A 16,188-nucleotide genomic window follows, 5' to 3' on the forward strand; every position below is an offset into this window, starting at 1 on the left:
TAGATTGCTCTGATCATGTCTGTAAATTTCTCCCCAAAATTCATAATTTCCAATTGGTTAAAAAGAAAATTCCAGTTTAGATTGTCAAACGCTTTTTGAGCATCTACAAACATTAATGCCAGCTGCTTATCCGGGTGGGCCTCATAGTATTATAATAAATTCATAATCATTCTTGTATTGCTCCTTATATGTCTATTTGGCAAAAATCCATTTTGGTTTGAATCAATAATTTTATTTAATATTTTTTTGATTCTTTCAGCGATTATGGTTATGAATATTTTGTAGTCCACATTAAGTAGCGAGATTGGCCTATAGTTCTTGATTTACTGTGTATTTGTGGGATCTTTTGGGATAAGTGATATCAGCGCCTCCTGTTCTGCCCTAGCTACGGACCCCAAAGAACACCTCCATCCATGTCTTTGGTAGTTTGGATTGCCCTAAAGCTTCATTGTATATGTTCAACAGTAATATTTCTACAGGTCCCTGTATCTCTTTATAGAACTCAGAGGGGATACCATCAGGTCCTGGAGTTTTGTTATTTTTTTGCTTTTGAATAGCCACCTTCATCTCCTTCATCGTAATTTTGTTATTTAACATCTCATTCATTTCATATGTTATTATAGGGAGATTTCTATCCTTTAAGTAGTTCTTTATTTCTTCCTCTTCTGTTTTCTCCTGGCTATAAAGTTTTCCAAAATAATTTTGGACTATTCTCTTTTTTTTGTCCATTCGATGATGGATATTCCCCTCTTCGTCCTGCAGTTGTGTTATTAATCTTTTTTCTTTGTCCTTTTCCATCTTTGGAAAGGACTTCTTTGTCCTTTGCCAGCCATCTCCCTGGCTTATTGGCATGTTCAAATGTACCTGTTTCGTTGCTCTAAGCTTTTGGGCCATTTCCTCCTGGGCGAGCAAATTTATTTTATGTTTGATCAAATCTGTTTCCTCTCTAATTTTCATATCTGGGGAATCTTGCATCTTACGCTCTAATTCTACCAGTTTCTCTTGTAATTCCAATTGCTGTTTCCTTTTTTTCTTTGTTTCTCCTCACCCCATACACTATTGTTAGACCTCTAATATAGGCCTTAGTTATATCCCAAAGATTTGTATCTTCATTTGAGTTTTCCTTCAGTCCAGTTCTTTTTCCATCCATTGTATATACTTTTTCTTTTTTATCATCCTTGATTCATCGTCCATCTTCCCCTTGTTTTTACTCTCCCTTTCCATTTTAATATCAGTGGGCTATGATCTGCCCATGAATTTGATGCTATTTCTATCTCTTCTATATTTTTGCTTAGTTCCGAATCCATCCAAATCATATCTATTCTGGGCCATGAATCATGTGGGTTAGAATAAAAATATACTGCTTTTTGGGTGGATTTTGTTCTCTCCAAGATATCTTTTATATTCAACTCTTGCATCATGTCAAAAAAAATAGTCGGTAGTGTTTTCCTCTTCTTCTTATTTTTCCCCCCGATAGATAATCTTGTTTTGAGTCTACGACCGCATTAAAATCCCCCATTAAACACACATTTTCACTCTCCAATTCTATTAATTTTTTATTTAAATTATAATAAAATTCCTCTTTTTTGGTATTTGGTGAGTAGATAGCTGCCAATAAAATCTTTTTTTGACTTATTCTTATTTCAATTAATAAAATTCTTCCTTCTTCATCAGCCAAAATTTGTCTTGGTTGTAACCAATCTTTAATATAAAGTACTACTACTCTCTCTTTTTGTGATGCAAAAAGCTGAATAAAATTTTCCTAGTTTGGGGGCTTCTAATAAGTATCCTTGTTCTCTTTTAATATGGACTTCTTGCAAACATGCAATGTCCATCTTATATTTTTGAACCGGATAGAACCTGCCTCCTTTTGTCTGGGGAGTTTAAACCATTTATGTTAATTGAAATTAATTTGATTTCTTCTTCCATTTTATCTTCTAGTATCTTTCCTTAGTCTTGTTTCTCTTTGCGTTTTCGACTTCGCCCCTGTTCTTTCCTGTTGTTCTCTTTCAGCCCTCTCCTGTGATTCAGTTTCCAATTCCTTTTCTTCTTCCCGACTCTTCTCTTCTATCTCCTCCCTACTCTCCCTCTCCTCATCTGTTGCTATACATTGATCATAGAATTCCTGAGCCTTATCTGGTGTATCCAGCCTGTTGTGGTCCGCCAGTAGCCTGCAGAGCTGGCAGCGGAGTCGGACAGCAATGAGGCTGAGGAAGAACATGGCTTATCGGAGGAGTTGCAGGATGAGCTGGTCTGGGTTGATATCCCTCCGACCCTCAACGCACTGGTACATCTGTGTCTTAGGATCTACGCCCGGTTGCAGATACGGCTGGGGAAGGCCTGGATGAGGGCTCTGCATCAGAGGCAGAGATGGGGCCAGGGCCATCGGAGAGTGATGTGCGGACTTCGGAGCCTCCAGAGTCCACCAAAGCGTGAGCCGGAATCCCCTGAGGACTATTGGACAGGAAGACTTTTCCCACCAAAATCAAATGCCGGGGGGGGGGGAGGTTCCGGGCTCCACGTCTGCTGGGCGTGCCTTGGTGTTGGTGCGCGCCCGACCCAGGGTCTCCCTTAGATCGGGCTCAGGGCGTTTCCCAACAGGGTTTCTGTGGCTTTGGGGCAGGACCAGGAGCCGACTCCCCTCGTTGCTTCTTTGGGCAAGAGGCGGTCATGTGCTCAGGTTCCCTGCAATACAAACACAACCCCCTTGATGGTCTATTTTTCTCGGCCACTGTGCCTATTTCCATGGGCTCCTCCCATGGAGCCCGGGTCTCACGGCGGACCGGAACCACACGGGTCTCCTGGCAGGCACAGTGACTGGTCCGTATCTGCAACCGGGCGTAGATCCTAAGACACAGATGTACCAGTGCGTTGAGGGTCGGAGGGATATCAACCCAGACCAGCTCATCCTGCAACTCCTCCGATAAGCCATCCTGGAATGCATCCATGAGGGCCGCCTCATTCCAGGCTGAATCCTGGCTAAGCAGCCGAAACTCACTGATATATTCCTGCAGCGGTTTCCGGCCCTGCTTCAGGGTCTTCAGTCATCTGGTGGCAGTCTGCATTTTGATGGGGTCTTTGTACATAAGTCTGAGATGCTCATACAACCTCCTGAAATCGTCCAACAGAGGACTAGCCTGGACCAGCAGGGAACCCCCTGAAATCATCCAACAGAGAACTAGCCTGGACCAGCAGGGGCGTGGCCCAGTGAGCTGCAGAGCTGGAGAGCAGGCTGAGTACAAACCCTACTTTATCCCAGTCAGTGGGGAAGTCCTCCGTTCTCAGGCTGATAAAAAGCTGGCATTGTCCCATAAAAGCAGGAAACATGGATTGAGTGCCGTCAAACTTGTCTGGCACGGCAACATGACATCTTCTATGGGGAAGGGGAGAAGCTGGAGCTTGGAGCTGAGCCATCTGTGTAGCTAACAAAGTTACTTGCTGCTGAAGCTGTGTGTTCTCGGCATGGAGCTGCTCCATTATGATAGAGGTTTGTTAATAATTATCCTTGTTGGGCCGGAAAACAAACTGTTGTGACCCAGGCCCAAGTAGTTAGTATTAAATACAAACAGTTCGAAAACAAACAGACTTTATTAGAACATCTGAGAATTAATTCATTCTCAGCATAGTCCAAACTAAATTAAAGCAAATTCTTCAAAACACCATTCCACAGTTTATCACCTGACCTTGGGATGATTAGGCAAACTGCCAAAGGCTTTTCTTGGCAAAAGTTCAGAAGCAGAAAACGTTGACAAGAAATGAATACAATGAAACAAGAACCAATTCTCTCAATGTTGTTTTCCGGCAAAGAGGCCAAGAACCGTTGCTGGTTTTTTAAGCCTTCTGGGAGGGGCCAATAATCTCTTAGCCCTACTCCCAAGTTGTCTTCTCTGCTTTATCTGCTCCTGCCTTCTGGCAGCTCTTCTCCTACGTGCACTAGGAACAGGCTCCTCCTGTTCCTCTGGCTCTCTACTGTCAGTCTCTGGAGGCTCCAAAGTCCGCACATCACTTCCCGATGGCCCTGGCCCTATCTCTGCCTCTGATGCAGAGCCCTCATCTGGGCCTTCCCCAGCCTCCAGGACTGGCCCATGTTCTTCCTCAGCCTCATCGCTGTCCAACTCCGCTGCCAGCTCCGCAGGCTGCTGGTGGACCACAACACAGCCTATGTTTTTTGCCTTGCCACGTCACTAGCAAGCCTTCTGGGATAAGCCAGCGGAACATTATTTTATATTTCACAAGTTGAGAGGAGAGAAAGTTGTAGTTTCGCCTTTGCTTCCTTACTCTCCTAGGTATTTGTTTGAGTGTCAGTATCTCTTTCCCTTTACATATCAGCGATGAGTCCTGTGTTCTTCTATAAATTTCGTCCCTCACATGGCAACTTACATCGCCGTGCATAGTTCGTATGCACTCTGTACACTCAATAGCATTTTGCAAATCAATCCTATTCATTCTCAAATTATCAGCCAACAACTCAATCATAAGATTCAGGAGGTCTTTTCTTTATTTTCTAATATATTTTGGAATCTTAGGTAGAATGCAGATTTGTTCATTTCCAGATATGTTATCGCCTCTTCAAGCTCTCGGTTCGTTGCCATCAGTTTTTTTTTGTCTCCTCTAGTTTTTTCTATGTCTGTTCCATTCTTACTTCCACAGTTTTTATTCTTTGCTCATTTTTGGCAATTGTCTCTCGTATTTCTCTCATTCTATCATCTAGTTTTCTAACATCCTCTTTTACTTCACCCATGTCGTTCTTTAGTTCCTCATGTTTTTTTCCAATCGATTCTTGGGTTTTCAGCATCACCTCCTGAATCATATTTAGAGTTGTCTGCATACTTTGTAAATTCACTGCCGACCCTGTCTTCTCGCCTCTCAGCATATCTCCTATCAATTTCTGTCCTGCTGGAGAGGCAGTCATTTGTGTAATTTTCTTTGCAGTTTTTGTAGTTGTTACTGTACTTGTCATATCCAGTTTCCCAAAAAATTTCTTTCACAATACCATAAAATATCTAATTCCTTTCTCCTCCAGAAGCTATCTTTCCAGTAACAATTCTTAAGTATTTCTTGCTTCTATAATCTTACTCACCTAGTTTACCATCAACTAGATTTTACAGTTAGTTAAGTAAGATAATCAACTCGTTAGATAATATAATTAATTATATAATTAATTCTACCATTCTATTCCACCAACTTTCACTCTAATTTAACAATACCTAAATAGACTAAAATATAATACCTCAAAGACAAGAAGAGAAAAAAATCAAAGTATAAATTAATTAGCACTATTTAAAACTAATTTTTATCAATCAAATTCAATACAATAAATTTAATCTGTAAATTTTATAAATTTAATAGATTTATAAATTAATTTTATATCAATTAGATGTTGAATAATAACAATAAATATAATAAAAAAGTCTAAGTATATACTTTGATATTTGCTATTAGATAATCAATATAAATAATATACACATCTGGCCACTGATCTTCCCAGTCCAAAATCTTCTGCTGGTTTTAAGCAATTCTTTCACTCTCCTACTTCGTTACACTGTCCACAGCTCTTCCGTTTTTTACTTTCTAGGTCCTAAGTCCAATATGTCCGCTCTTGCTAATATGCACTGTCACTGTCTCTTCACTCTCCAAACCTTGTCTTTTCAGTTTTAGTGTCCACAATCTCTAGTCATTCACTCCCAATCACCACAGGTTCAAACACAATCTTTCTTTCTCACCAGTTACAATGTTCTTTCTTTTCCTATCAACTCTTCTGATCACCCTCTTTTCTCTTGTCAACCTTCTTCCCAGACTTTTGCTCCACCGCCAAAGCGCCGTATTTTCTCTCTTTGGAGGCTCACTTATCAATCAATTTGTAAATTCCAGTAGATTAGGGAAGCAGTTCAGTAACTCACTCTGTCCTGTCTCTAGCCACTGATACTTCTCGCTGCTTTTCACTCCTTGCTTTCACTCCTTGGTAAGCTGCCACGTCTCCGGATCTGACCATTACAGCCAGTCTCTTTCGTGCCGAAATTCAAGGGGTTCCTCTTTCCGTAACGGGAGATCACGCTTCTCCCCATTACCCCAAAAGTGTCCCCTCTACAGAACTGACCCCTCCAAGGTTGGGTCTTGCCTCTACCGGCTTCCAGGCGCGAAAATTCACTCCAAGAAAATGGGGCTCAGTTTTCCTAAACCTCAACACCGTGATGTCACCCATATCTTGGGTCATTCTTCAGTGCCCCCATTCAAATCCAGGGGGCAGGGCCACCAAAGAACCAGTTCTGGCAGTCAACACAGTAGATTGTGGGTAAGAGAAAAAAAAAGCCCTCACCCTTGAACAGTCATTTTGGGGAGGAACTTAAATCCACTATCTCAAAAAGACTTTGGGTGGGTGTATAACACATTAAAATTATCATTATTTCATAGGAATGAATCAAAGTATAAAAACCAACAAATCAACACTTTCCGGAGATAAAATAAAATTTAGATAGGGTTGAAGTTTCAAATGAAATTATTTCAGTCTGGCAAGATACTGCCTGATATAATCTGAGGTTGCTATATAGGGCATTACAGGTAGTCCTTGATTTACAACCACAATTGAGCCCAAAATTTCTGTTGTTAAGTAAGACATTTGTTAAGTGAGTTTTGCCCCATTTTGCGACCTTTCTTGCCACAGTTGTTAAGTTAATCACTGCAGTTGTTTAATAACATGATTGTTAAGTGAATCTGGCTTCCCCACTGACTTTGCTTGTTAGAATATCACAAAAGGTGATCACATGTCACCAGGACACTGCAACTGTTGTAAATAAGAGTCAGTTAACAAGCATCTGAATTTTGATCAAGTGACCTTGGGGATGCTTCAACAGTTGTGTGAAAAATGGTCATAAGTTACTTTTTTCAATTCTGTCGTAACTTTGAACCATCACTAAATGAATTGTTGTAAATCAAGACTACCTGTACTAGCAGTTTGAAATGGGCCAAGAAATCTATTGATATCCAGTGCATTAACTTTCAAGAGATCTAACCCTGCCTGCAATGGCAGGCCTGAACTAACAATAATCTTGTCATCACACCATATTCCAGTTGAAACTTTTGGGTGAACTTCAGATTAAAGTAATTAATTAAGTTGTTACAATAATAGAGGTCAGTGAAGATGAAGGTATGAGTGAGTGCCAGAATATCTTTATGGTAGTCAAAGTTGATCAAAGGGCTACTCCCTGTTATTCTCCCCCCCACCCCCCAGTTTAAGTAATAGCCACAAATCCAGGTGGAGCCTTAAGTCATGCATTAACTCAGTGGTGAAATGTAAAATTTGTTACTATTGGTTCTGTGAGTGTAGCTTGGTGGGGTGGGGGTAATGTGACTGGGTGGGCATGGCCAACTTTTTTTTTTTTTTTTACTTTTAAAAGCATTTTTTCTACAACCTTAAGAGGTTGCAGAAAAAAATGCTTTTAAAAGCCTCTGACGATCCCAGCTGAGTTGCCTGATTGTCAGAGGCTTTTAAAAACATTTTTTTCTGCAACCTCTTCAACTGAAGAGGTTGTAGAAAAAAAATGCCTTTAAAAGCCTCTGGCGATCCCAGCTGAGTTGCCTGATCATCAGAGCCTTTTCAAAGCATTTTTTTCTGCAACCTCTTTGGCCGAAAAAATGCTTTTAAAAGTAAAAAAATAAGCCTCTGATGATCGCGCGGCTCAGCTGGGATCGTCAGAAGCTTTTAAAAGCATTTTTTTCACAACCTCTTCGAAGATCACAGGTTGTCTAGCTATTTAAAATAAAAGTTTTGTATGTGAACTGTGAAAAATAAGATTTACCTGTTTTTCTGAGTGGAAAATCATCTTTGGAATCATACATTCCTAATACAGGGTGATTGTAACCGCCTGACATTCCACTCTGTGGTGGAGAGCTCTGATCAAGAGAACTATGTTGTGTTTTCCTAAAAAAATAAAGTGTATACAGGTTAAGAATAATATCTCCAATAATATCTCCATACTGATGTCTCCAAATCACATTTCTGTTCTTTTGTGCTCCACTAACATACAATTAATATGTCTCCAATTCTGTACACATTGTTAGAAATACATTTTACAACTGACAATGAACATCATTTTTTAATTTAATTAATTGAAACTTTCAGCATTTTACAGCTAACATTTTATAGCATTTTAGAACTAATACTTATTCAGTTATTATTTCATTTCATTTTAACATATTTCTAACCTGTTTTTTTTTGCCCCAGTACACTAATGTATTTCTCACTCCTTCAAACCATATGATTACATGTTTGTTATAGTAGCATTTATATGGCTTTTACATTTTCTATAGTTTTCAAGGCAGCATTCAGGGTTTTGGCTTTGATATTGGATATTGGCTTTGATTTTTAAAGTCTGAAACAGCTTATGCCTGTATTTCTGTTTCTAAATCTGCTTTTTTGACACCTCAAGGAGTATGACATAATAAAAGCATTAAAATATAAAAGTTACAATGTAAATGTCAAAACACAGTAATATCTTGAACTTTTTTCAATTTCCAGTGAAAAATCATGGTGAACTGACATCCTGCTGATATTGGGATTGCTGGATTGCAAGGAGAATCACAGCTGGATGTTGGATCTGAATTGCCAAAATCTCTTTGGACGAAGGAGAGATTGTTGACATAATACATGTGAGAAATCAAGGATTTGGCTTGTTTGATAAAGGTTAAAATAGAAAATTTGCAATATATGGTTTCCTTTACTGGACTTTTCCTGTCAAAGAACAAATGATAGAGCATTTTGATTTTTAGTCAAGGGATAAGTTATGGGGTAAAGAGAGTTTGTTAGATTTAGAGATGATGATAAGCTATTAAAATTGTTTCTACCTACTGGGATGAAGGGGGAAGTTATCCTCCTTTTTTCAGTTTTTTTCTTTTTTATACTTACCTTTTTGTAATTTTATTTTTGCATTTTTGTAGTCTGTCTTACACATCCTTTTATTTTTTCTGTTTGTAATTATTCATAAAATTATTTGGAAAAAAAAATCACATAGCCACATCTTAATAACACAATTCCACGTTATACTCATCAACTCAAAATGACATGCAATGTTGAAACAGTACCACCATTCATTTCAGTTATCCAGTCTTCATTTCACAGTCCAAATGTTCTTTAGAAGATATTGATAATTTCCTAAATATCAACTAAATTCCAGCAACCTGAAATTAAGGAGAAACTTCCTAACAGTGAGGACAATTAACCATTGGAACAGCTTGCCTTCAGAAATTGTGGGAGCTCCATCACTGGAGTTTTTTAAGAAGAATCTAGACAGTCACTTATCTGAAATAGTATAGGTTCTCCTGCTTAAACAGGGGGCTGGACTAATAGACCTCCAAGGTTCCTTCCAGCTCATTCATTCTATTCTAACATGCAAAACTTGTATCTGGTAGTAGTCTCCCACAAGAGGAAAAACCCTAAAGAAAGGGCCCATCTTCATATACGTCCTACTACACCTCATGTAGCAGATATTCTCTTACTTGGATGGGCAAATTCTGTAACTTACCAGGTCCATAGCCATGAAAGAATTTAAACGTAGTAAACCTGATAACCAGCACCATAAAATGTACTAGAAAGTAGTGCTTGGGATCCTGGAGTTATATGACTATATGAGGTAGTTTTTATGGGCAACAAATAAGCAGCTGCATTTTGCATCAGTTGTAGTTTGTGGGTGATCTTCAAGGGAAAACCAAACATAAAATGACAAGAGCCCAAATGTCTGTGGCTCGTTCTTCCCATGTTTTGTTATTTCCTTCAATATAGCAATAGCACTTCTGGCAGAAGATAGCCCCTTGCTTGTACTTTTTCTTTTGGTCTACTACAGATTCTGCACAGTTTTATACTTACAATGCTTTCTAAGTCAGAAGAAACTTCCCTGGGAAAGGGGAAACTCTGAAAATCAACCCTCTCGCTCCCCCAAATAGCTAGACATTCTCAGAGTGCTTTTGAAGAAGTAATTAGTCTCTGAAGAAGAAGGTGAGTCTCTGGTTAGGGGAGGGGCAACCAAGAAGCAAGTTCATTGTGGAAGAACCAACATTTTAAAATGGACAATAAAGTGTGCCACCCCTTCTTAGACGCTAACTTTTTATATATTTATCTTTTGTGTTAAAAGAGGCATCCTCTGGCTGTAGCCTGCTTTTTCCTTTTTGTTGTCATTTACAAAGCTCTGTGATTTTAAGATGGTGAGGAGGGAAGGAGTTGGTGTATCTGAACCAAAATACAGAAGCTAGAAATTACATTTGAAACTTTTGGACTTAAAATTTTCTAGAGGATGTTATATTTTTAATTGACTCTGCATGTTTTTTAAAACAAGGATTGCCTGAATGGTGTTTTGATCTTGTTGTGAGGAGGGGAAGAAACTTCCGATTTTACTTGCTTTTGATTGGACTAGTTGTGTGGGCTGTTAAACAAAGAGGCAGACACCAAGTTCTTTTTTGCAGCTTATAATACAGTGGTATTGTTTGACCTCAAGAGGGAGCCAAAAGACTGTAGTATTGCCAATCTTTTTTAATTCGCCAACAGCATCATTTAATCCATTGGATTTTATGTTATAAATCTACAAGTCTAAAACTCTTAACTTTAAAATCTAAGCTTTACCTATACTCTGATGGGATGGTTATGTGTATGTTGTGGCCCCGCCCTCTGAGCCTGTCCCATCAGAGGAAGAAAGCTCCGAGCATGAGGAAGAGGAGTCAGCCAGGCCTCCCTCTCCAGGCCCCTCCCCTCTGGCATTGTCTCAGGTGCCGGCCGAGGGAGAGGAGATTAGCAGGGAGACAGGTGGCTCGGATCAGAGTGACGGAGAAACATCATTCCTGGACGCACGCCTCCGAAGGCGTGATAAACGATTGCAGCAGCTCAGGAGGCGTGCTAGGGATTAGAACTGAGTCACTGGACCACACCCCAGAGACTATATAATAGAGGGTGGTGGTCAGTGATCCTTGTGACGAACAAAACTAACCTTGGATAGTCACTAAAGCCTCGTTCGGAACTGCTGAGAGAAATATTTATTGTTGTCGGACATTTGGAAGCTGAGTATTTATCTTTCTGTTTTTCTGTGAAAATAAAGGCACTTGGCAGACGGTGTGTCTATTGCTGCCAAGTTGGAGATAAAGAAACTGGGTGTGTTCCAAAGTGTTTCCTTAACCCTCGGCTGGCTGTGTTTGTGTGAGTGTGTGGACAGGGACAGATCAGTGTAAGAGGATGCAGAAAATGAAAAGAGCCCTGGTGGCGCAGCAGACTAAAGCACTGTTATTAACATCAACTGCCTGCAATTACTGCAAGTTCAAATCTCACCAGGCTCAAGGTTGACTCAGCCTTCCATCCTTTCAAAGGTAGGTAAAATGAGGACCCAGATTGTGGGGGCAATAAACTGACTCTGTATAAATATATACAAAAGTATGAAGGCTATTGCTTAACACATTGTAAGCCACCCTGAGTCTCCGGAGAACGGCGGCATATAAATCAAATTTAAAAAAAAAAGAGTATCAGGAGATACAGAATTTTAAGATCCTTTTTGGATGAATATAAACTTAAACACATGAACTAATTCAGGCAATGGGAACAAAGCTTGAATCCACTTTCAAAGGAACTCCGTGAGGAGATCCAACATTTGACTGGAGATATCTAACAGGTGAAGAATAGAGTGGATCTTATGGAGCACAAACTGAAGAAGAAAGATATTTTGTATCAAGCTGACCTGGATGAAAGAGTTATTTTGGAATCTCAGATTAAAGAGCTCCAATTAAGATTTCAAGCAATTCCTGAACAGTCTGGAGCAGGAGTATCAAACTTAAAGCCCGTGGGACTGGATCCAGCCCGCAGAGTGCTTAGATCTGGCCTGCGGGGCTGGCTTAGAAATTGCAAAGGACCAGCCTGCTGTGCCTCTACTAGCCAAAACGGTGCAGAGAGGGGCATCGCGTGGCCCCCCAAGCCCCATTTTGGCTGCCAGGGTGGTGGAGGCCATCCAGGCCCAAAACGGGACATGGGGTGGGGCATTGCACATCCCCCCATGCCCCGATTTGGCTGCCAGGGTGGTGGAGGCCATCCAGGCCCAAAATGGGGCATGGGGGGCATCGTGTAGGCCCCCCATGTCTCATTTCAGCTGTCAGGGTGGTGGAGGCAGTCCAGGCCCAAAACAGGACACGGGGGGCATCACACCCTGTTTTGGCTGCCAGAGTGCTGCAGGAAAATAGTTGGGAAAGAAAATAGTTGGGAACACAGGCAGCAATCAGAATTGGTCAGGAAAGCATTTTTTTCCAAAAAAAAAAAAGAGGAGATGTCCAAAGAGAGCAAAGTCCAAATATAAGGTGCAGGGAGACACATTGTCACAGAAGAAATATGGATGGTTTAGGAATGAGAAAAGCAGTTTTAAAAAAGCAAACTGTGGACTGGATAACAAATTCCAGTTGCAAGGAAATCCCTCTTCCAGGGTCTATTTCTTAAGGCATTGAAATTGGGCACGATATTCTTTGCACTGGCAGGTTCAAGAGGTTTCTGAGTTGGGAAATTTTGACACCTAATTTTGCTTCACTGACAGTCGTTGAGAGGATTGGAAGACTTTTGATTTGGGGTCACAGAGGACAAGAAAAGGGATCCTTGAAGCTACACAGATTCAACTTTAGGCAGCTTTAATATATCTGAATTTTGCCTACAATTTGCCTACAAGGCAAGATGATCTTCTCCTTAGCAGCATTTCTTTCCTTTCTCTCATTCAGCCTTTTCCTAACCCCAACTTTTCACTGCACTTTCTAGTTTGGGCCCATTGTCATTTTTTCCTATAGCCAGAAGGATTTCTTTCCTTATTTGGGCAGTTCCCTTGGCTGTCTTTTCTGGGCTGAGTCTCCTTTTCTTTCTTCCTCTGGGGTTTCTCCTGCATCCTCCTGTTGTGACTTTTGCTTCTCAACTCACTTTTTCTCTTCTTTCTGAGACTATTCAGAAAATCATATCCCCACCCCCCACCCTCTTTCTGGTTTATATTTCCCAGAGAGGTAATTAAACATGTCCTTCTTTTTAACAGATTCTACTTGTCACAGAAAAAGGACTGGTGACTTGGCTGAGGTTTCTGGAGTCCTATGTTGATTTGGATTCTGCCTCTCTTTCTCTTTTTCTCCCTTGAAGTCTTTATGACTATTTTCTGAACTTGCATCCTCATCCTTGAAGCTGTTTGTCATATTACTGAGCTCATTATCTCCCCCCCCCAGCTTTTACACACATAATTCAACTAAAGTCAAATTGCCACACTTGCTTTCTATTTCCCTGCTCGTTAATGAAGTTGACTTCTACTAACTCTTTTCTTGAGGAAAGAGCCAAACTGTGAGCAAGCTGACTTTTCCTGATGGTTTCATTCTTATTTCAAATCAACTAGCATCGATCCCCCTCACGCCCCATTTTGGCTGCCAGTGCGCTGCAAGAGGCCATCCAGGCCAAAAATGTTTTGGCTGGCAGAGGGCTATCAAAACTAAAAAGAAAACAAAAGGAGAAATGTTTCCCCTTTTGCATTTGAGCATGCAAGAAGGGGCAGGAAAGGAGAAAGGGAAAGAGGAAAGACAAAGAGAAAAAAAAGAAAAGATGGGAAGAGAGCAAGGAAGAAAAAAGGAAAGAGGGGAAGGAAGAAGAAATTAGAATGAAGAGGAAAGGAAAAAGAAGAAAAGGGAGGGAGGAGAGTATAATGAGAGTGAGGGAGAGTCTGAGGGAAGTCCTGCATTAGCACTTGCCACCACAGGTGCCCCCTCCAACATGAGTCCCGTCACGCCCACCATGGCCATGCCCACCCCGGCCATGCCCCATGCTTCCCCGGCCCTCCGAGCTGAAACACAACTCTGATGTGGCCCTCAATAAAAATGAGTTTGACACCTGGTCTGGAGAGTATATCAGATTGAAGATGATTAAAGCTTTGGTTCAGTTAATGAATTGGGAAGATAAGATCCTTGACCTGGAAATAGATAAAGTATACAGAGTAAACTCTAGAATTCCTAGTACAGTGATGGCTAACCTTTTTGTCATCGCGTGCCAGGAGAGGGGGGGCGGGGAAGGTTCGCGTGTGCGCATGCCCACACCGATAATTCTATGTGCCCTGCCCTGCGCACGCAACCCCCCTCCCCCCCGCTCCTGGCACACAATGGCCCAGTAGGCCCGTTTTTCTTTCTTACCTGGTTCCAGATCCTCTCTATTTATTTGGGAAGAGCAAAAACAGCCTTTCCCATTTTTCTTTCTTACCTGGCTCCAAATCCTCTCTATGCATCTGCGAAGGGTGAAAACAGCCTTTCCCACTCCCTTGGAGGCCGTCCGGAGGCCTGAAACGGTCCATTTCCCAACTCCCGGTGGGACAGGAAGTGACTTTTTTGCTGTCCCCAGCCTCCAGAGACTGGGAGGCTCTGGAGGCTGGGGACAGCAAAAAAGTCACTTCCTGTCCCACCGGGAGTTGGGAAATGGGCTGTTTCAGGTCTTTGGAGGGCCTCCGAGGGAAAGGCTGTTTTCGCCCTCCGCAGATGCATAGAGAGGATCTGAAGCCAGGTAAGAAAGAAAAATGGGCCTTCCCCACACACACCCCCCAGGCCCTCCAGAGGCAGGAAACAGCCTGTTTCCCTACTTCTGGTGCGCGCATGCACGCCAGAGCTGAGCTGACGTGCCCACTGATATGGCTACACGTGCCACCTGTTCGCCATCACGGTCCTAGTATGAGAAAATTATCAAGGGATGTCTTAATTCACTTTGTAAAAAGAACAATGAGAAATTATTTTCTGGGTTACCACTTCAAATCCAAACTAAGAATGGAAAACGTAGATATAATTGTTCTGAAGAAAATTCTTGTTATAATTTTGAGAAAAAGGAAAGCCTATATTTTCCTTACTGATATTCTGAAGAGAAACAATGTCATCCCTAATTCTTCTTTTCTTTAGACTAACCAGACCGAAAACCTGCAGCTGTTCTTCATATGGTTTAGTCTCCAGGCCTTTGATCATCTTAGTTGCTCTTCTCTGAACTTTTTCCAAAGTCTCAACATCTTTTAAGTAGTATGGTGACCAAAATTGGTTGCAGTATCTTACTAAGATTTTGTAAAGCAGCACTAATACTTCACATGAAATAAATGAGACTGAAAGTAGAACAGAAAAAGAAAATTTAAGTCCTGTAAGAAGCAAATAGCTTCCAACAGAATGAATGGAAAGTATGTATATAGAAAGAGAATATAAAGGTTCTTTGCAACAGAGTGAAAAGAATATCACAAAAACCTAAAATCTCACTAATCACCGAGGAAGCTGACCAAGAGCTCCAAAGGTGAAGAAAAAGGTAGAGTGATGAGAGGTGAACTGGACTTGTACAATGTCATCTTCGAGCAGACCATTGACTTCCTGAGGGATGCTTTTGAGACTTTCCAAACTTACGGTACCCAAGAGTGGCTGACACCACCGCCTGCCCAAATGGAGGCAAGCAACAGTACCCATTGCTGCAGCTGAAGCACCTCTCGCTCCACCTCCCCAGACACCAGCACCGGCTCAGTCACCACTATTGGCATGGTCACCCCTCCATGGAGAAAGGAGTGCAGGCCACCTGCCCTGGGAGTGAAATTCAGCAGCAAACCAAAGCAATTGGCATTTTCCTAACCCAGATGTGGACTTATATGCAGGAGTATGGAGCTGACCTGTCAACAGAAGGAGCCAAGATGCAGATCATGAGTTTGGTGCTGGAGGAGGAAATGGAAGAATGAATGGTGACGCTCTACAACAACAATGCAGCAGAGCTGCACAACTTCAACCAATTTATGGGGGCCCTCCAGAAGATGTTTGAGGATATCTCTAGCTGACAGAAAAGCCAGGAAGAAAATTAAGACCATAAGACAAGGCAGATGACCCATGACCGCTTACATTCAAGAATTTTGCAGTTTGGCATGCAGACTAGCCAACTGGACATACGACATGCTAATTGAATGCTTTCAAGATGGCCTGAATGATGACATCTTTAACACCTGCATCTCCAGGGGCACACCACAAACCCTCCAGGGCTGGTACGTTCTGACTGATGAGGTGGAGATCGACTTAACCAGATAGCGCAACCGCCCCAACTGTGAATGGCGGAGATCATTCCCCAAAGATAGGAAAGAAATCCCGAAGCAAGGAGAACAGGACTCCAGCCCATGTTGCCGCTCCACCAGCTATTTAAAATGTGGAAAGGAAGGGTAC

At 41.5% G+C, this 16,188-nt stretch overlaps 1 protein-coding gene across 35 annotated transcripts in view; it reads right to left on the bottom strand.

Annotated features, from left to right (window-relative positions):
* The window catches only part of HDAC4 (histone deacetylase 4), a 555,425-nt gene that overhangs the window by 299,129 nt on the left and 240,108 nt on the right, over window positions 1–16,188 (bottom strand). For all 35 annotated transcript variants that reach the window (XR_015732045.1, XR_015732047.1, XR_015732046.1 and 32 more), the window contains one exon: window positions 7,797–7,918. Coding sequence is in view for 26 of the 35 variants with exons in the window: in XM_087885457.1 (XP_087741583.1) it covers window positions 7,797–7,918 (122 nt within the window). In the remaining 9 variants the exon portion in view is untranslated. The remainder of the gene's footprint in view (window positions 1–7,796; window positions 7,919–16,188) is intronic.

This window comes from Pantherophis guttatus, chromosome 1 (genome assembly GCF_059756535.1).
Source record: "Pantherophis guttatus breed Tessera chromosome 1, ASM5975653v1, whole genome shotgun sequence".
In the NCBI taxonomy this organism is placed as follows: domain Eukaryota; kingdom Metazoa; phylum Chordata; class Lepidosauria; order Squamata; family Colubridae; genus Pantherophis; species Pantherophis guttatus.